At 43.7% G+C, this 22298-nt stretch overlaps 1 protein-coding gene across 4 annotated transcripts in view; it reads right to left on the reverse strand.

Moving 5' to 3' along the window:
* Positions 1 to 22298, reverse strand: part of PALM2AKAP2 (PALM2 and AKAP2 fusion) — a 324924-nt gene that overhangs the window by 12123 nt on the left and 290503 nt on the right. For 3 of the 4 annotated variants that reach the window (XM_063082653.1, XM_063082652.1, XM_063082655.1), the window contains 2 exons: positions 19779 to 22191; positions 2888 to 3066 (listed from right to left, as the gene is read on the reverse strand). In XM_063082653.1, coding sequence (XP_062938723.1) covers positions 2888 to 3066; positions 19779 to 22191 — 2592 coding nt within the window. The remainder of the gene's footprint in view (positions 1 to 2887; positions 3067 to 19778; positions 22192 to 22298) is intronic. The other variant, XM_063082654.1, reaches the window with a different exon arrangement.

Raw genomic sequence — 22298 nt, forward strand, 5'->3', positions numbered from 1 at the left:
ACCATCCTGCTCTGATGGGGGTTGGGAGGACACTGGACTTGCGATGGCAAGGACCAGTTTTTCTCAGTTCCCATTGGCAGACGTCACTCAGCAAAACTGCAGGCATAGCTTCATTTGGGTTCTCTAGATTTCCTGCTTCTGTCCTTCATTCTCATTAATATTGTGTCTTACGTATCACACTATATTATCAGTCTTTTTTGTTTTTAAGTCTGCCTTTTCCCTAGAAGCACAGGAAATAAGAATTCTTTGCGTTCAATTCACAAAGAATTTGCTACTTTCTATGGGCAAATGCATGGTTGGGTTCTGCTCACACACAGGGGTCTCCGGTTCTCTGGTGTGCTTTACGACCTCTGAAAGGGCATGCAAATATGCTGCCAGTGGCTTACTGAAAGAAATATTCTCAGGTAGAGTTACCACGGGTGACGCTATGTGACACTGGGTAGCACTGGAGGTACCAGCATGAGTCATGTGAGGCTCTTAGAAGGTGAAGAATCTAAGAAGCCAAATTTTGCCCTGAGAGTGGTGTATGTGAATGGAGGCAGAAGAACAGAATTACTTTAACAGATTTACCTTTAGCTTCTAGGGATAGGGAAGCCAGTTACACAACTCAACCACCAAGCAAGCCCTCTGTTCTTTATGTATTATCTTTCTGGTATAAGAGACCATTAAAGAAAAATAGAGAAGGGGCCACAGACCAGATAGGAAAAACTGAAGGTTTGTTCATCCATATAGGTCAACTTCAACATATCCACTAGTGGTTGACACAGACACAACAGAATAGACTCCCTGCATCAGAAGGGCTAGGAGATGGGCTAACAAGGGACTCTAGAATTCAGTCTGGCTGGTGATCGTGTATTTGCTTTAGAGGTAATCTGGTACGTTTTTTTAGATTTGTGTCTTTTAAAAGAGGGTATAGTAGATTGTATAGATTTTGACCTGTTCCTAAGAATTTTCAAACAACAAATTTGGTTCCACTGTAATATTGATAAAAGTGCAAAACCCTTGGCCTTGAATCCAAGATCCAGGGATATAAATAGTTTCATTGGTTAGTAGGTTTATTCCTTATCTGAAATGTGTATTTATTTGGGAAAAACAGAAACAAGAGGCTGCCTCTTCACTGTACAAATGAAAGGCAGTCGGTATATTAAAACGCTGACTCCATGTAGCTTTATTAATGAAAGGAGGAAATCCAACCTCACGGGCCTTTGTTAGGTGACTGCCTGAGTGTCAGAGTGTGCACGAAGGAGGCTTCCAGCCCCCTGCCAGCAAAATGAGCAGGAGCTGGCTCTTCCCTTATGTATGGAGTATTTTTTCCTAACATCTAAACTCCAACACAGAAGGCATCCACAATAGACACGTAGTGTGTGCTTAGCAAGCATGTGTATGGACCACAAGTTAAGTGGTTCTACCTGGTCTTCCCCATCCACACCAGAGCATGGGCTAACTTCTATCAAAGCTGCTGATATGTGGCGTGGAATCACTGGGAGAAAAGAACCAAAATGCTTGCGGCACTAAGCTTCAAGATGGACACAGACTCTAGAAAATACCTAAAGGTAAACTCTACACTTTTAAGTGGGGCTGCAAAGAAAGGCTGGCTAAAGTGACTTAGTGGGCAGGAAAAGTCCTCTAGCCTCAGTGGAGGAACTGCTGGCACCACCGTTGCAGCATTCCACTGTGTAATACAGAGAACAGACCAGAAATACACCAGCCTAATAGGCTAGCTAAGCTAGTGCTCTAAGCAGTTCAGGTGTAAATACGAAGGAAAGCCTAGATCGGAGATGCTAAGCACGCAGCCAGGCTACTATACTTATGTTTGCTTTCTTCCTTTCTTTATCACCATATATTGTGAAAGCAACTTTCAGTATCTGACTTCAACTCCAGATATTCTTTAATTTAGGATTATCCAGCCAGGATATGAAAAGTAATAAATTGGCATGGAATTCCTACTGTGAACCCCAGAGCATTCAAGTTTAGGGTGACCAGATAGTTTATCACCCAAACTAGGACACTTTTAAGAGTGAAAGGGGATACTATTAATAATCATGCCAGAAAAAAGGCATGAACCAGGACTGTCCTGGGTAAGCTGGGTAGAGTCCTCAACCAACCCAAACTGTGACTGAAGTATGACTGGGGGGAGGGGATGATCACCTCAATAAATGCTAAGACACTGAAGCCAGAAGACTCCTAGAGGTTGGCACGATGCCCTGGGGCTGCTCCCCAGGCTCCGAGGGCTGTGTGCCACAACAGCTCACGACTAGTCTCTTACTGGACAAAGAAACCACGGAGCAGATGACTTCCTTCACAGTTAATGTAAATGTCATGTGCAAAGTGCTGGCGGTTGGGGGTAGCAGAGTAGCTGTGTGGTTTCTAACTGTCATTTTAAATGGCTCTTTCCTGACAAACTATGCGCATGGGCTTGTTACAGCCCCAAACACACTTGGTCTTTTGAGCACCAGCATTTATAGGGATTGCCCACAGAGCAGACTTTGCAGGAATAGCATCTTCATGTTCTCTAGAGAAATAAAATGTCTACAGAGTAGGCCCAGCAATGGTGGAAATCAGCTCCCTGATGCCTGGGGTTGACTTCAGAGTGCTCCCAGCCTTTTTCCCCCATGCAGCCCTCACACGACATTCTTCTGCACACCAAACATCTCATGCTGGCCTTGCTGCTGTGTGCCAACTACACCTGGCAGCAAAAGGACCAGCTCCTGGCATGATCAACGTTTTTGGGAAACAAGGCAAAAACCCAAACCCAACTCCAGGTATGTAAAACCATACATTTGGCCAGCATGATGCTGGCCAGACATCTGTGCCTGAACTGGAATACTGTAGGCCACACTCCCGGTGACCCTTGAAGAAGTGAAAAAGGAAAGGAGGAAAAACTTACACTACTATCATCCATTCTCTCGCGCCTTTTAGATTTGTGTGTCTCATAGTCTTCCATGAGGGTCTGCATCAGATTCTTTGGCCTCTGGGTTCCGGCAGCCTCTTCGGGGGCTAAGTCAGGCTGCGAGCCGGGGCCTTCAGTGGTGGGGGGTGGAGGAGGTTTGACTTTCTCTATTTTCCCTGCAACAACACGAAGAGAACACCCTTTCTAAGCTTGTCTGCTCATGACTGCTTTCAAAAAGAAGAGAAAACTGGCAAAAAAGCAACCTCTGATGTAGAGAGTGGACCAGAATGATGGTTAAGTGCAGGTCATTTTATTATAGGGATCAAAGCACTCGAGAATAATGCCAAACACATCCAACAAAGACCTCAGGGACACCAGTTCTAAAAAGTCAGATCAAACAGGCCTGCTAGGCTCTTTGCAAATATATGTCAGACAGACAGACACTGGCTCCAGTTGTTTCTGAGACACATATTCTACCCTAGATCATAAGATTAGACTGTCAGATGTGGCAGTGCCTTGGAGCCTCAGAGACCCACTTCTTGCAGATGAAGAAACCTGAGGCTCTGCAAAGGGAAGGCTGTGCTCAGGTGTCCAGGCTTCCTGGCTTCCCCACCAGGTTTTATCCTTTATATCAGGAGAAGACAATTGTCAGCTGATCTGCCCAGGCTTTTTGCAGGGACAGCACAGTGTGGTAAAACTCTGAGAGAGGATGATGCTTGTTCTTCAAGGTCACCCAAGCCCTATGTTGGCCAGCTTCATTCATTTACCTTACCTGCTGGGATCCCGACATCATCTGGGTTTGAGACCCCCAGACCTCAAGGATTGAATACTAACAAAGGCGGTGGAAAAGGTGCACACCAGACTCGGGAATGGTAAGACTTTAGCTCTTGAAATATCCTCCAGGAATCCTCAGCATGAGGAGATGAAGCCAATGGCTAATTAAATGCTGGTGTGGTGACTCTGGGCACCTTCACTAAGACCTTCTGCATCCCTCTCTCTTGCGAAATGTCTTACCCTGGCTTCTGGCCCATCAAGGGATAGATTTTATTGCTAGAGCCCCAAATGCACTTCTGAGAAGTATGTAACACTGAGAAGGTACAGCAGTCATGATTTTTCCAATGATGCCCTTTGTGGGTGACACAGCTGGGTTCTGCAAACAAGAAATGTGGAGGAATCACACAAAATAAATGGGGTCATTCAAGTCCAAAAATTTGGAAACCTCCAGGAGAGGATAAAGACCCAACTGACCCCCCCTTCCAGTCCCAAGCTGATGTCCCAAGGTGACTCACCTTTGTCTTACTTCCCAGACTTCTGACTTTGCAACTGCCTGATACAGCAGGAATCACAGGGGAAGCTGCAGTCAGTGTCTCTATGTGTGCCTTTTGCTGGGCACACGCTCCTTCTGATGGGAGCCGGAAAGGCCTAGAGTTCAGCAAACCCAGGTTTTTAATTCCTGCTCTTCCATTAACTAGCTATGTGGCTGACTATAAATAATCACTGAAAGTTCCCACTTTAATCTTGGGCTGATCACTTAAATTCCTCAAGCATTAACTTTCATAACTGTAAAATGAGAACTATGGAAAAAGTTCTTTGTTATCTTTTAACTCAAACTATGTTGCTATCCTATCAAATATATTTGTCAAGAATATCAACCTTTATTGATTAAAAAAAAAAATGGCCATGACATTTGGGGACCAGGAGGAAAGCAGTTTTAAATATACAGAAAAGGGTACTCCATTTCACAGCCACAATTACATTATTTAGTGAAACTCATTGCTTTGATCTGAATTACCCAGATAATTAGTCTTTTGATATTAACAGTAAGATAATATTTCAAAACCTCCAAATTCACTAGAAATGGTTTCTATTTTTTATTATGGAAATTAGAGAATGCTATAATGACCCTTATAAACATCATAAACATCACCCAGAGTAAACATTTATCAAGATTTTGCCATACTTGGTCCTTCCTCAGACTTGCTGAATTATTTTAAAGCAACCCCAGACTTGTGGTCATTTCACCTCTACATACTCACTAGCTCTTTCTAAAAATTCTGATTGACTTTTTAATTGAAGGCTTGAGAAACAATACAGCGTAGTTTGAGCATGCACACTCTGGAGCCATCCTGCTTGGGTTTGGATCCACTACTTGGCAGCCAGATAACCTTGGGCAAGTTACTTACTGTTTTTATATCTCAGTTTCCTCATCTGTAAAAAGGGTATGATGATAGAGGTACTTACTACCTATAGTTATAAAGACTAAGTTAATATTTATAAGTTAATATTTAGAACAAGAAAGCATGCAATGAATCTAGCTATGATTTAACTGGAATTTCCAACAATAATATGACTAGAGGGTGAGAATGAACAATTTCATGGATATTCTGCATAAAATGTTTGCAACTCTTTTAGGACCAGAAATAGACACCAAATTGCCAGGTTGATTATCATCATTTTCCAGTTGACCTTTCAAGATCATTTCCCATCAGCCACTCTTCTAGCATTAAATTTCTGGAAATCAGAGTCAATATTCCCTCCCTCTAGGTTCTCCCTTTCATGCACACCACAGTGGGATCCTTATCTCTTAGTACCTCATTTACCCTTCCGTGAAAGCCATTTTCACATATGGACTTGTATCCTATCTGGCTATAAAGTCACCTAAGATAGGGACCATTTCAACTGTCTGTGTATCCCTTAATTCATTTGAATGGAAACTCCATGAGTAGTGCCTTGTCTGTCCTGGTCACAGCTGGATACCAGCAGTAACTGAGGTATATGGTGCAAAGTAGGAGTTTGTGTTTGTTGAGTAAATCAATAAGCACATCATGAAATATACATAACAGCTTCTTCGTAAATGCTTGTGGATTGGGACAGAATCCCCCATACAGAATCTGAAGAGAGTTTAAATGCTTCCACCAAAGCACATGAAATAACATATTCTAGGTCTACTAAATCACAGACTCAGTGGCTTCACAGTAATAACGAGCACATGTATGTGGCATTTCATTTATAGCCTTCATGTCATTTGATCCTTACAACAACCCTGTGATGCAGTTAGCATGGATGTCACGACACCTGGAAATGGCTTAGACCACGGGGGCTTGGATAGTAACAATCAGAGTTAGTCTGGAACCCAAACCCCCCATTGACTATGACTTCATTGTACATGATAGGATGTATGCTGAAGGAGAATTGTAAAGAGGGTGCAGGGTTGCTTTAGACAAGTGGTCAACCATTAAACATTAAAAACATTTCCTGCTTATTCCTTGTTATTCTAGCAAAATAAAACCCATCCCTAGAGCCAGTTTTACCAGTTACAGCCACTAGAGGTCACATGGGTAATGGGAAAGAAAGGCTGGCTTAGCAGGTCTGGAGCAGCTGCTCCCAAAGAGAAGGTGTCTGAGAATAGTCTTTGAGCAGGAGGTTTCAGGTAACCAAGCCCACATCAGAGCCTCAGGAGGGGTTGTCACAGGTCCCCAGAGAAAAGAGATGCTGCGCCTCATCCCTGGACTTCTGGCCATCACCTGGGTCAGTACTGGGGAAGTGAGCTTGGCCAGGCCTCTCTGCTGGGCCCTGTAATCTCGGACCATTCTCCCCCTAGTATGGTCCAATCCATGCACTAGAGTCCTGTGTACCATCTTAGGAATCACCCCAAATGCCAAAAAGCTGGGGAGGAACCTGTTCCACACCCAATGTCTTTCTCAGAGGTCCTGAGTTTGCAGCCAACAGTTCTCTGAGGCGAGTAGGATAATGAAAAAACTTCTGAGGCTCTTCCCCCAGTAGTGGACACTGAAGACAACAGCACTGGTTGGGCCTCAGTGATCACACATGAATGTGATGCAAATGGTCTGTGCACAGGCCTGAGAGGTCAATCACATCCTTGTCTACGGCCCCGTACAGCCCCTTGAAGTTCCTTGACCGGGAAGACATACCCCGTGAGGATCCTTGAACAGTGATGATTATCTTTGACGCTCATTTTTCATTGCTCTGGTGTGCACCTCTCCCAGCACTTTCCCAGTAACCCCAGGTTCCCTCCCTGCTGGCCCCATCAAACCTTGCTCTCCTATCTGTTTATTCACCTGGCGGGATGATTTAATAGCTGATGACACCTGGAAAGTGGCCTCCATTTTCAATGACTAACATCCTGCCATCCAATTTCTCACCTGGACTGAACACTCTACCAAACAGCTCACTTGAAGGACCACAGTCACTGTCCCTGGGAAACAATTTGAACACAGTGACATGTGGACCTTAAGGCAGACCTGTGTTGGTCTTAGCCAAAGGCTGGGACTGACATTTACAGAGCAGGGAGCAGGTGCAACATGACCTCTACAACAGACGTAAGGAACCAACAGAACAAAATTAGACTGGAATTCTGAGTGGAGGACAGGAAACATTTTTGAGGTTATTTCATAAACATGATTGTGTTCAAACTATTCCATCTAGAGTGATTTTAGACTTAAGCTTTTGAAGGTATCTGAGGGCAGCTTCAGTTGACTGGGTTGATTCCAAGGCTGCGTTTCTAAAATCATGTCCTATTAACTTAGTTGTGTATTAGCTTAGCATTTTCTTCCCCCAAGATAGCACTCAACTCAACAAAAAAAAATCATTGGTCAAGAAAGGTCAAGAAACACTGGATTAAAGAAAGGAAGGAGAGGGAGAGAGGGAGGGAGGGAGGGAGAGAGAGAGAGAGAGAGAGATTGATTTCTTTACCAGAAAACTTCTGGTTTCAGTGCTAGTATGATTGTGAATCTCTAAATGCAAGGATGGGAGTGCAGCGCTTCTCAAATTTATTTAACCAGAGAACCTCGCTTCATGGAATTTCTATTAATAACTCAAGAAAAACAGCTTGGGAAATACCATTCTCTAGTGTATACTAGTGAACCAGCTCCCAAAGAACTCTTTGGCACAAGTTCAGACAATAATTAAGTATGAGCACAAAGCTTATGTACAAGAACTTTCACCATCATATTTTTTTTTAACAATTACACCAAGATATCTGCCCTATAGGAGAATGGTTAAATTAGTTTTGGCTTGTTTGGACAATGGAGTATTATTTAGCCATTACAAATCATATTTTAGACTCTCAAAATTAGAGGAATACTTAAGGTCATGGGAAAATATTCAAAATATATTAAGAGAAAAAAACAGGTTACAAAAGCAGATATATTGCAGGGGTTTATGGGTGAAGGCTCTAGAGACAGGCTGCCTGGTTCAAATACTGATCCACCACTTACCAGCTATGTGAAAGAAAGCAAAGGGTAAAAATTCAATCAGTGCATGATGAACAGTATTATGGTAGGAAAAACATGGCAGAATAATGACACCCCCAAAGATGTCCAAGTCCAAATCCCTAAAACCTGGAAAATGTTGCCTTACTTGGCAAAACGGACTTTGCAGATGAGATTAAGTTTAGGACTTGAGATGGGAACACTATCCTGGATTATTCAGTTGGGCCAGATGTAATCACAAGGGTCCTTATAAGAGGAAAGCAGGAGGATCACAGAGAGACAGATTTAGAGACGCTATGCTGCTGGCTTTGCAGATGCAGGAAGGGGCCACAAGCCAAGGAATGCAGGCAGCCTCTAGAACACAGAAGGGAAGGAAGTGGATTCTCTCCTAGAATCTCCAGAAGGAACACAGCCCTATCAACACCTTAATTTTAGCCCAGTCAGTCTGCTCAGGCTTCCATAACAAAATACCAGAGAATGGGTGGCTTAAATAATAGAAATTTTCTCACAGTTCTGCCTAGAAGTCCAAGATCAAGGTGCCAACATGGTCAGTTTCTGGTGAGGGCTCTCTTCCTGGCTTGCAGACAGCCACCTTCCCTCTCTGTCCTTACATGGTCTGGACAGAGAACAAGCTCTCTGGTGTCTCTTCTTATAAGGGCACTAATCTCATCATGAGGGCTCCACCCTCATGACCTCGTCTGAACTTAATTCCCTCCTAAAGGTCCCATCTCCAAATACCATAACATTGGGGGTTAGGGCTTTAAAAGATACAAATTTAGTGGGGGACACAATTCAGTCTATAACATACACATTTTAGACTTCTGACCTCTAGAACTATAAGATAATAAATGTTAATTGTTTTAAGCTACCACATGTGTGGTAATTTGTCATCACAGCAATAGGAAACTAATACAAGTACAAACCCAATATTACCTTTCATGAACATACATGCATGGAGGAAAACTACATAGTGGTTATCCCTAGGGGTATAGGATTATGAGTCACTATTATTTTTATTCTTAATTTTCCAACTTTTTTCTACAATAAGCAGAAATTAATTTTAAAGTATAAAACACACCAGAAAATTTTTCTTTTACATATTGTTGGCCCAGGTTTAGAAAGAGGATAAACCTACTTGCTTTAACCTTCATGAGCTAGGCAAGTCCACAAGCTTTTCCAATCTTCCCAAGCAGCACACACCCAAGGGATTTCAGAAGAAAAAAAAAAAAGAAAAAATAAAAAAATCACCCCTGCAACATAGGTGCTCACAAGACTGTAGCATAGTGAGGCAGACTAAGAGGAGCGCAGCAGAATTTTACTCCAAATTAGCCAATGCCCATCATGAGTGGAAAAGAAAACAATGAAACATAAACTTGGGTTTCTAGTTTATTTACCATAAATAGTTAAACCACTCTCTGGTCTAGAGAAAGAAAGCTATGCCTTGGCTGTGTCTCGGGATTTTCCAAGCCAAGATGGATTTCCCTTGGGCATCTGTGGCAGGCCATGCTGACGGCGGAGGGGGTGGAGGGGCAGAGAAAAGAATCTGCAATTCCTCCCACCCAAGGGACCCCGAGAGGGCTGCATGTGCTCAGAACACAGCTGTTCTGAGCTGTCATCCTTGACTCCCCAAATCCTCCTTCGGTAGGAACAGGTCTAACTTCTAAAAAGCCAAGAATGTGGATTCCAAAAGTTTAGAAAATGATTTTGGTCAAACATTTTGCTTTTGGTGATTATTATACCCCATATATATGGAATTTGAGGTCTTAAATCAAAGATCCTTTGTTTCTACATTTGTCAAAAGAAAAGAAAAAGCCATCATCACCCACTTGCATTTAAAAACCAAATCAAACCGAACAAAAACACCCACCAGATGACATGCCTGGCCTGGGCCTCCTTCAATGACAGCCTTTCTTTACACAGCATTGGGTGAGTCTGTGAACACTGCAAGTGACTCACAAGTCACAGAAAGCAATGAGCTCAGACTTGCATTTTCAATTTTATTTCCTCTCAGTTAGAGGGAGCATCCTGCTTTTCAGACCTGGAGTGCACAGGCTTGGACAGTTCCACCTGTGACCCACACACCAAGAGCTGGTCCCTTGCTCTTTCACCTCCTCCTTTGAAGGCCCCAGGGGCAGAAGAATGAGACAATATGAATCTTCAGATTATAAACCGAGCTCAGAAATGAGAAATACCCTTGCCAAGGCTGAGAAACTGTCAAACACTATTGCTGAAAGGTAAGTCACAGTTTTTGATGAGTTGCTATTGGGTCTATCCCTATGAACACAATTGGAAGATGATGAAAACTCTAGAAGGACAGAGCTCTGCTTCTCCAGGGAAGCACAGCTTAAGGCAAAAAGAAAACAGTTAATTAAAACAGCAAGAATGAAAATCATGGTGAATAGCAACTCCTCCACCAAGATCTTTTTGTCAAACACATTGCTACCAACATGGTGGGCTTGGCTATGTGAAGATTACCTCCTCCCAACAGGGAAAAAAAAAAGACTTTTATGGTTACAGTTCTAATTTTATTGTCACCCAATACATCTTAATGATGAACTTTGTCACTCTTTGGTTTTTGAAATCACAGCTGACTACTGAAAACTCATTTCTGAATTCAGGTTTTATAAGAGAAAGAAATTTTATAATGCATGTTCTGTTCTTTATTTCAGGTCCACAGCTGCTGTAAAAGAGCAACTCCTAAGAAATTCCACTGTTTTCTAGACATTTTCTTAAAACAAACAGTAATTGTAACAACAATAACAAAACAACAATAATAACTCTTCTTGGGAGCCTTCTATGTACCAGGCATTGTCTTAACTTTTTATGAGATTAGTACTATTTTATTCCCATTTCACTGGTGAGGAAACTGAAGTTTATAGGGTTGAAGTAAGTTGGTCACACTGTTAGCAAGCAGTGGAGTCAGGAGTTGAACTCTAGATATGAATCCAGAGAAGTGACTGTCACATTTAAGTACATATTTTCCTTCACCAGCTTTTTTACATCAGGCACGGATTTATATTTAGGTAATGGGAAACAAACAGAGAGACTGGTAATACCTGTGATGTCAGATGCATACAAATTTTGGGAAACCTTTAAGTTTACTTTCAAGGTCATGAGAAATAAAATATCATTACATGAACTCCAAATGTATTATTTGGTGCTCTGTTGGACTGTCCTGCACACTCTCCCCCAACGCCACTAAGACTTTCACCCCCTAAGTAGTAGTTTATTCACAAAGATCAAATGGATCTGAAATACCAGTCTCCTTAGGGAAGTACACAGCAAGTAACTATGGCTAATAAGAGACACAGTCATATCCCGCTCCGATCTCCAGCAGCTGCAGGGGACATCCTGTTCCCAAGGCTGGCTTTGAATAGCTCACATTTCTTACCAGGGAACTTTCAAGAATTAGGCCCTTTGATTCATCTCTTCTTTGTTAGCTCAAGACTATGCATCTTTCTTTGTATGTGACTGAGTCTGAATCCGTGGAAGGCACTTCTCTAACTTGGAGCATGGAGTAGCCATACGGAAGTAAGGAGCAGGACACCACAGAGTGCCTGCCTTAGACCCAGCACCATTAGCAGGAACATCAGAACTTGCTTACAGAAGGGAATGAAACTGGTGGGGAATGCTCTGCTTTTTCTAAAGTGCTACTGCTCAGAAGCCATGGCCATAGGCTTGCCACAGAAGACTGGAGTCTCTATTTCTCAGGAGTGAGGCTGACAGGTTTAACCACAGCCCTTTTCAAACCTTTGATGTCCAAAAGAACTCTGAATTCGGTAATTTGAGGTCTTGATTTTATTATATACCTTCATTCCTTGCCAAATACTGCTTTAATGCAGGCTTTTCTTACCAATTCCTTTCCAAATGGTATGTATTTTTTAAATGAACATATTTGCTGGGTTCAGATAAATAAAATACAGGAAAGTTCTGGTCCAAGGAAGAAAGATCAATTTTAAAGAGGAAAAGAGAATAGAAAACAGTCATGGTGCCCAGTGACCACCAGTCAACTAATTTGGTTGGCTTTGACCTCACTATGCCAAACCTCTTCATATTGTTAATGGAGTAAACACTTATCCCTGATCGTCCTCAAATTAAGGAGTTGATACTTTGCTGGAGTACCCAGTTCTTTCAAAGATTTCAGGGAATGAGCCTGTTTCTGGAGTAGGCAGCTAAGCTTCTTCTTGGGAAATGAACTCTCAGAAAGAACTAACAAAAGCAGCCAGGCTGGGAGGCTGACATGGACTATGTGCTCAGATCTTCAGAGGGCACCAGCAATTTTGCCTATTGCAATTTGGGGCACTGAAATTAAGTTGTAAAAGCACAAAGGAACTAGCCCCGTCACTAGGGTAGCACTGTCTCATGGTCTCTGAGAGTGAAACTCATACACCCAGGCCATTCCAAGTGGAGGATTCCAGAGATACATGGCTCCAAAAAGGAGGGTCAGGAAGGACCCAAGAAAATACAGCGTTGGGCCTGAGAACAGGAGAGGGTAGAGGGAAACTGAGCCCATTCACTATAGTTGGAGAGGGAAGCTGTTGCTATACACCTCATATGGCATGCTCAACAGCAGGAGAGGGATGGGGAAAGAATACAGATTTTGGAGACAAATGAGCCTGGGTTTGAAACCAGCCTCTTTCACTTCCTGGCTGAGTGACCGTAGGCAACTTAGTTAATCTCTCCGGGTTCTAGTATTAATTATTTGAAAGGGAATAATATTACCAGTCCACAACCCTTTATGTGTATTCCAAATTCCAAAAAAGTTCTGAAAACCAAATTTTCTCATAACTTATTTGGCAGCAAAATCTGACATGAGGTTTTTCTTCATCTTTTGTTATCCCACTTCATGAACTAAATCTTCCTAAGTTTTACAGCAGAAATTTAAATGGATAACAAGGTGCTGCTCCAGAATCCACCCGTTGTATTAAATAATAGTCTACAAACTGCATTACTTCCCTAAATAATAGTATATACACTTTATGACTTTCCTAAAATCAGAAAACGTTTGAATCTAGAGATATGCCTGGCCCCGAGGGTTCAGATAATCTGTATTATATCTTAGAAGGCTGTTGGAAAGATTAAATGAGAAAATGTGCATGAAATAATTAGTATTGTACACAGCTTTAAGGTCTCGATAAGTTGTAGCTACCTTGATTAGACTTGTCTCACCGGAGAATGTTCAGAAAATATAGTAGTGGACAGTAACCATCTGTAGAACATTCCACATGAAGCTTTAGCCAGCTCTACACAGCCAGCTGGGCCTCTAGAAGCTGCATAATCCGTGTCTACCTGCAGGAAAGGGAAGTACTGTATACTCCTAAGGAAGGGCCCTCTCCTGTCTGGGACTTCGATGGAATCCTTCAATCAGTCACCAACACAGGGTCTTCCACTGAGGAGCACGAAGGGCATGTCAAGGGAAACTGGGCCTCATCTGGCTCTAATTTAGCATGAAATAAGCCACCAAGCTCTGCTTCATGAACACTATGCTGACACTCTCAAATATTTTTTTCTGTCTAGAACTTTCCTTTGTGGTATTTAAAGATAATAAAGGGGAAAGAAAAAAGACCCAGTTAATAATCTTTATAGTAATGTAATGACTACCTCATGTGGAATCTTAACCCACACTGACAACAGAACTTGACGCTCTCTGTGAATTTTATTTCTCTAAGATGTGTAACTATCAAATCTTCCCACATGTTAGAACACATGAACAGACACTCCAAGTTATGACATTCAATATCTATACCTTCTCTTTTACCACTCTCCATAATGCACCACCCCACTGGGCAAATATATCTGACTTGACAGATGAATTCAACATCTGGCATGAAAACAAACTATTTTAAAAAACGAAACTAATCATCACTTAACTGGGCTTCTCTAGCATGCCAGAGAACCTGGAAGTGAAACCAGGATATCTAATAATAGATATAGGCACTAAAAAGGCACTTGAAAAGGTCTTAAATTGTAACTTCAATAAAATATATTTGGGTATCTCCCCCAAATTCTCTCCTCAAGGGCATTTTACAGCAGTGGGTGGATTACCCTTTCAAATCAGGCTCCTGCACCTGCCAAGGTGCTTCCTTTATTTGCTCCTTCTAAGCACCATCGGCACAGGGCGCACATATGCATACTCTTGGCAGCATGGCCTCTCACATATAGGGCGTTCGTCAAGATGGCAGCATGCCTCCAGAAGTTCTCCTACATAGGAAGAGCTCAACCAAAGCCTGTGGAATGCAAAGATTAAAGCAAAAAGACTTTTAGTCTATCAATTCATGGATGAAGGCAGCACAGCTTGGAGTTGTGTGGAGATAATTACCCCTTGGAAAACCCTCGCTGGCTTCCCACTGACCACAGGATAAAGTCTAAAACCCTTAACATGATTGATATGTCTCTTGTTGTCTGGCTCCAAAGCAACTTTTGTTTTGTTTTGTTTTGTTTTGTTTTAGATCTCTTCCTTTAACCTACCCTGGACTTATTGACAGACCTCAAATGTGCCAAATTTTCTATTCCTTCCGAGCTTCTCTAGATGCTCTTCCTTCCGACTGGGACAACCATCCCACCTCCTTAGCCCAACTCCTACTCCTTCAGTTCTCAGCGTAGATGGTAGCTGCTAATAAAGGCAGACTTCACTTACCCTCCATATGAGGTGGTCTTCCTCGTTCTGTGCTCTGACGGGTCTCTGTGCCTCTCTGTCATAAAATTGCCATGTTGTTTGATGTTGTTTCTCTTACTAAACTGCAAGGTCCCTGAGCCCAGGGACTATGTTTCTGGTTCACTTCTGTATGAACAAATGTCACTCAAATTCTATTGAAGAGGACCTTCTTCCTTCAAAAGTCAAATAAGAGCTAACAAGATAAAATTTCCAAATAACTGATCTTTGAAAATGACTATATCCTTTTGAAAACAGAAACCCTATCATTCTGCATCTTTTAAAGGCAAGAAAATGAGGAGCAAAAACTAGTATCTTTTCTATACCTGGGGAATGGGGTTTACGTCTAGATAAATTCTCAATGGGAAGAATTAGGAGATTTTTCCCTCCTTATTACATCTTGGCTTTCAGTGGATTTCATTTGCCTTAAGGTTTTAGAATTCCAGCATGTCATAAGATTTCCAGAGAAAAAGTTAGAAATGATATTTGTCATCACCTAATATTGAATCATCGATCTGAGTCAGGTAACAAACCAACTGAGTCGCTTCTTCTGGCATGAAACGTAAAGTAATGCAGTAGACACTTAGCAGTATCTCCATTCACAAAACCAAAGTTGGAGCCAGCCATTCTGACCCTGGCCACGAATCTGTCCAGTTTGGCTACGCAGAGTAATGTGTCAGCTTTCTCCCTGATCATGAACTTGGAGGCTGACTGGCCAAGTAATATTTTAAAGGTTTCCAGGCATGGGTAAAAGAAAATTGCATTTTGCATTCAGTTTCTTTCAACCCATGCTGTAATTCTGGGAAGCCTTGGCACCTACTTTAAATGTTCTAGAGATAAACATGAAGAAACGAGGTGCACACATGTCATTACCATGACTGTGTTCAATGTGACAACCAGACAGGAGCAGATGTAGAGTTGCATGGATGAACTACCATCTTCCTAAAGGGACAGAAATCAATCTTATGGGGATGGGATCCAGGAAAGAAGATCAGCATTAGCACAGAGGAAGTGCTAGGGAAATTGGTACTGAGTTGCTGGAATGCCAGGAGCAAACATTAGGACCCTGACTTGTTTTAAGGCAACCTGAATCTTGGTGGGGAAGCCTGACAGACAACAGCAGGTGGAGGATCCAGAGGGAAGTATCAAAATGTCTTTATATTAGACAATTGTTCACATGCTAGAAGAAAAGTTGGGGGCAATATGGTGAGGGGTTCAATTAACAGATGGAGTACAGAAAACTGAAAATACCTGCTGCTATGGTCTGAATGTTTGTGGTGCCCCAAAATTAATATGTTGAAACTTAATCACCAGTGTGATGATATTAGGAGGTGGTGCCTTTGGGAGGTGAATAGATCATGAGAGCTGAGCCCTCATCAGTGAGATTAGTGGCCTTATAATAGAGGTCTTCCCTTCCACTGTGTGAGGATATTATGAGAAAGTGATATCTATGAACCAGGATACAGGTTTTCTCCAAAACCAAATCTACTGACATCTAGATCGTGGACTTCCCAACCTCCAGGCCTACGACAAACACATTTCTATTGTTTATAAGCTATCCAGCCCATGGTATTTTGTTTTAGCTGCCTGAATAGACTAAGACACCCACTGAGCATATGCACTTTAGAGAAGGTTCTATAATGAAATAATGCAAAGGGAGGGCCAGGTAGGCGGAGCCAGCTATAACTGGTCAGAGCAGAAGGACCACGGTAACTGCCTTGCCCATGAGCAAAAGGAGCTGCGATGACTGCAGAACTTTTCTCCATCAGTGAGACTGCAGGTTCTTACCCAGGCCCCTCAGCACCATGTGCTTGAAGTCTGCTCCCCAACTCAGGCTGAAATCAGGTGGTATGAAGATGCTTTTCCAGGACAGGATACTCAACATACTTGACATATCTGTGCCAAGCCAGTCCACCATAAAGACTTTAAAATAAACCTGAAAATTAAAGATCTTTGGAAAAAGTGAGCTAGTCACTGTTAAGCATGTACAAAAACCTTCCCTAAAAGTTTTCTTTGCCTCAAGCACTCAGCTGGCTCTGTGGCCTGTGACCCAAAGGAATTAAAAACCACATTAAGAGAGGCACTGTGCTCCTCTTCTTCTTCTCCCTCCCTTCCTTTCTATTCCTGAACAAATCAGCCCAAAAGTAACTAGGTGGGGCTGAACAAGATGGGGGGTGGGGGGACAGTAGCCCAGTGGGGTGTGCTGGAGCCAGAGCAGGGTAGGAAGGGGACAGCAGTGACCCAGCATAGGCTGTTGAAGCCCAAGTGGGGTAAAGAGGGTGTTGGTGAAGGGAGGTGGCAGGGGTCACCCAGAAAGCAATGTTGGAGACCAAGTTTAGTGAGGAAAACAGGAGATTGGTTATATAAAGGGGGGGTGGGGATCAAATAATAAATATATTGAGATAACCAGGCACCTTGTTGTCAAGAAGGAGGTTACAGATATGGAAAGGGAGAAAACGTGAATGAACCTTGTGTTTGATTAGAATTAAAAGGTATTAGGGTGAACTCACGGTTTCCAAGACAGACAGACAGACAGATGTGTATAATCTCTAATTCTGTCCACTGAGAATATCTGGGAGCAGTGACAGTCCGGTAACAATGAGCACACCTAGCAGCCAGATCTTGGTCTCTAAATACTCTTCTCCACTAAAAGGAACTAGTGTTCTTTGGAGAAATGACTGATTTCAGGGTTGGGAAAATACAAGATGAAATTGGAACATCTAGTGATTCCAGAAAGTGAGGAAGCACTCGAAGAATAAGGGCAACATCTCAAAAAGACACAGAAGTTATCATGAAAGGTCTCCCATTAGCTATATCTGAGCAAATTAAAAATAAAAATAATAAAAGAAATGGATTATAACCCATTGAATATAATAGGAATCCATGAGACTATACTGAGATAAATAAATTAATAGATTTAAAGATTGATAAGGAGTGGGATGGAGATTACATAGTACCAAAGTACCTCCCCACAAAATTATTAATTGCAAAAGGAAAAAGTAACTTTGCTGTGCAGAAGCCTGGCAGACACTCCCTCAATCAAGTGACCAAAATTAATATCCAGAGATCAAGAGTTCCTGTCCCCCTGATAGGACAAACTGGTATCATGTGCTATCTATCTGGATACCGTGAGAACACAGCATCGATCCTGTGGTATTCCTACCAAAGTTGCATAACCTGAATGTGAAAGCATCACACAGACCTAAATGGACAGATGTTCTACAAAACTGGGGGTAACAGGGCATCATGCTGGCAATTTACTCTCACATAGTTCAGAATAAAAAGATATCTGTACTGTACTTGGGAACTTTTCTTCAGGTTTGAGATTGTTTCAAAATTTAAAAATTAATAAGAAGAGTGATTGTATCATCATAGATTTGACGGAAGCCAAGTGTCAGGATGGGATTATGATATGTGTGGACCAAGTTAAATGCCAACAATTATACTTTAGAGCAATCCTTAAACTATCTCTGGTGAAGGATCTGTTTTCCTGCCCAATCCATTGTAGACCAAAACTTTTGTAAAATACAAAATCCCACTTTTGAATTCCAGGACAGTATCAAATTGCTACAGGAGTTTTTAAATGCGTACTCTCAACGTCTGTACTCATTTCAGCATGAACAGGTAACAGCTCATGGACTACTCGGACCACAGCACTTCGGAGTAGCACTTCTCTATGGCAGGATGTGTAGACACCCACTGGCCATCATATCCGCACAGGAAATAAAAACCACAGGCCGCACTTGCTATCCATAATGGTAGCAACAATCATTTCCACTCTAATTACCATAGACTGTCTACACAAAGTACCCAAGAAAGGATGTCACTGTGTTCCCACCTCCAAATGCCACAGTGGGAGATTCTGATTCAGTATGTTTGGGATCAGAAATCTGCACTTTTAAGTATCTCTCTTGGCAACTATGATGATCACTTACTTAGGTGTGGGAAGCACTGGCAGAGAAGGGTTAATAGCTCATATTTGTGAGTCAGATAGACCTGAGTCCTAATCTCCTCTACAATGAGTAGCAGTATGACCTTGGGAAAGTTACTTAGTGTCTTTGAGCTACAGAATAATTACCTGAATATTATTTGGATAATAATAGTGCTTACTTTAAAAGATTGTTATGAGGACTAAATGAGATAAACCATTATCAGATGCACAGTGTTGGACAGTAAACATTTAGTAGAATGTAACTACTGTTGTTACTATTATTACCACTAATTTTCATGTTCTTTATAAGGGATCTTTCTTTGCATTGTCTTTGTACAGAATGTACAAAATAGAATCTACCATTTCTATAGCAAAAAAAAAAAAAAAAAAAAAAAAGGGACTGCCCAGACATTGCAAGAGGATTAAAGACCTGCTTTTGCTTATAGTAACACAGCTTCTCCAAATGGGTTGTACAACAAGAATGGATGAGAACACCCCTGATTCCAAAGTGGTGACTTCCAGGAAGATGAGCCCAATCACCCAGAAAGTGGAATAAAACATCTTCCATGGGTCAGTCTGCAACACCAAGTCATGACTATCACTGCTGGGAAGGGACCCAGCACTCAGAAGGGGTTAGTAGAACTTATCCCCCAAATTAGATGGGTTTGATTTAACTACAGATACTGAGGGTCATCAAGACACTGACTCAAACGCAGTCCAAACACCAGCCTACTCTGCATGGTTCTATGCCACAAATCCCCTCCCTCAGCCAAGAGGCAGCCCCTTCTAAATAATAGAATAATTCTCTGTGATAAACTAACACCAAAGCAGAAAGACCAGAAAGGAGCTAGTGCATCTGCCAGGAAGTGGCAGACACCATCCAGGCACAGGGTTCTTCCACAGGACAATCTGACACTCCCGTTGCACATCCCTGAATGCCAAAATCCTCATGCCAGTGTCTCTGCGACACAATCCAGACACACACACAGGAGGCTGCACACAGAAACCCATAAGCTGGAATCCACAAGAGCAGATTTCTGCAGCATCTGCCTCTGGACGAGGCACTTCACTTACCTGGGGCGGTTTTGTAGCATGCGGTTCTGGAGGGCAGCGAGGATGGGGCGTTCTTTGTCCTGGGGCTCTGCGTACTCTGCAAGACTTGCCTCTGCCGCTTCAGCTCCTCCTCCCTTTCCTGGGCTGCTCGGATCTCTTCTTCAATCATGGACAAAGTCCGCTGCTTCCTTGACCTCAGCTTGAAGGGTCCAACCATCACGTCGGACTCCTGAGTGGCCAGGAGGGAGGCTGTGCTTCTCAGCTCAGCTGCCTCCGAGTACTTGCTGAAATAGCTCCCTTCGGGCCTGGTCTCCTCCATGTCGACAGGGCCACTGGGCTGCATGGCTGGCAGTGGCTGGGGGAGACCCCTTTCCCTGAGCGCCCTGTCTTCAGCAGGCAGGATCTTTGGTAACACATCCCTTTTCTCTTGAACAGGAGAGGACACCTGCGGTGGCTCGAACATGCTCTGGGGCTTCTCTGAGCTGGAAGCCCCAGTTTCCACTTCCTCTAGAGCCGCTTCAGGGCCCTGCTGTTCTGCTCCATCCTCGCTGGGTTTGGACACAGCTGTATCCACTTGCTCGGCGATGGCTTGTTGAATGGCATTCTGCACCAGGAGACCAGCTTGATATTCCAAAGGGTCATCAACCGACAGAGAGTCTCCCAGCGTGGATGAAGGGGAGTAGAAACCGTGATCACTAAATGACTTGGAGACACCTTCTCGGCCTTCCGAGGGGTTGTCGGTTTGTGGAGTCTGGGGCAGAGAAAAATCAGCCAGTGAATTTTCCTGGAGGGCATTGGTTGTCTCATTGGAGGCCCCACTGTCACTGATGGTGTCCATGCTGAAATCGTTGGACAGGGTCTCCAGGACGGTGGTATCCTGGGACCTCACTGACAATTCGTCCAAACCAGAGTCAAGCTCCTCTTGGGTCAAGGAGACATTGACTGATCTTGAAAACTGATCCAAAATCCCATGGTCATCATCCTTGACCACAGTGAGGACGGCCCGGGCACTCGTAAACTCTCCGTCCTCTGCCCACAGTTTAGATAAGGGCCCGCGCTTAGACGGCTCACTGTAGGGCCCGTCCTTCCCCTGAGGGGCTGTGCTGCCCTGGCCCCCGCCCGCTGACTGGCTCTCCAGGGTGCAGGAGGCCTTTTGCCCCTTGGCTGCCGATGTGCCACTGTCTTCTAGGGGTCTCCCGACAGAAGCTGGTCTCGTAATGATCAGTGGCTTATCCGAGTTGATTGACCCCAGAGGCCTGTAGAAGGGCTTGATAGAGAACAGCCTGGGTGCACTCTGGCCCTTGGCCACCGCTTGCCTAGAATTCTCCATCAGCTGGAACTGTTTGCGAGCAGCAGAGAAATCTATCTGCTCTGTGACGATGTCCTCCTTTGCATTTTCAGCCGCACTTGACCGCGCATGGGAGGATGCAGGGGCTGTGCAGAGCTGCGGTGGGGGCTGCTGCTGCTGCTGTAACTGCTGCTGCAGCAGCAACTGCTCCTGCTGCGCCCTTCTCTCCTTGCGCTCCTTGTACTTCTTGTGCGACTCCAGATGCTCCTCGTCCAGCTGCTCCTCGATGGTTTTTTCCTGGGGGGGATTCCACCATTTGGCTGCAATGCCAGGATTCTTCTTCACAGCCTGACTCCGGATGAGCTCTCTCCTTTCCTTCTCCAGCTCCAGCATCTCTTCTGTGGGCCTCACTTTTCTGACACAGTGTTGTTGTTTCTCATGCTCGTCGTCCTCAAAGAGCTTGGAGGGCTTCTTGTCCTCGTGGAAGGCACGCAGCTCAAACCTGGCCTCCTTCTTCAGGGTGGTGAGCGTGAACTCCCCATCTCGGGAAGAGCCCTGGGAGCTAGTTGAGGAGCTGGGACTCACGGGTGCCTGCAGGCTGTCCCCCAGCATCGCTCGGGACTGGTCGAGGGAGTGGCCGTTCGCTCTCTCCCCTTCTGCCATAGTGTCAGAGTCGCTTTTACTGAGCTCAGTGTGAGGAGGTGCCTGACGGCCAGCAGCTCTCTCAGTGGGTTCTGGCTGGATGGCAACGTGGGCAGGTGGGCTTAGGCTGCCCACCAGGATCGCTGCACCGGGCTCTGGGGAGGATGTTCCGTTGTAAGTTCCATCCACAGCAGAATCGCAGCAGTTAGCCTCTAGCACCTCGTCTAGATAGCGGATCTCTCTGGCCACATCATTATCCAGGGATTCGTGGTGATCGGTGAGGAGGCCATTGAGTGGGGGTGAATAGAAAGGGGAGGGGTGGTCCATGGAATGCGGAGCAGAGGTGATTCCAGGAACACTTTTACATTCTGCCACCGACACCTCAATTTCCATGTTTTTGTGATCTGGGGAAAGAGAGCTGGTAGCAGACTCCAGGAGGTTGGCACTAGAGTCGTCTCTCTCGTTTTTTAGCCGAATATCATCCTCGGAAAGCTGGGGAGGCTTCTGGAAAAAAGAGAAAACAAAAGTCAGGATTAAATACTGTATCTCAGATGGATGTGAATGCTGAGAAATTCACTCATAACAGGAAGGAAAACTGAAACAACAATGAC

Source organism: Cynocephalus volans, chromosome 17 (genome assembly GCF_027409185.1).
Source record: "Cynocephalus volans isolate mCynVol1 chromosome 17, mCynVol1.pri, whole genome shotgun sequence".
NCBI classification, from domain to species: domain Eukaryota; kingdom Metazoa; phylum Chordata; class Mammalia; order Dermoptera; family Cynocephalidae; genus Cynocephalus; species Cynocephalus volans.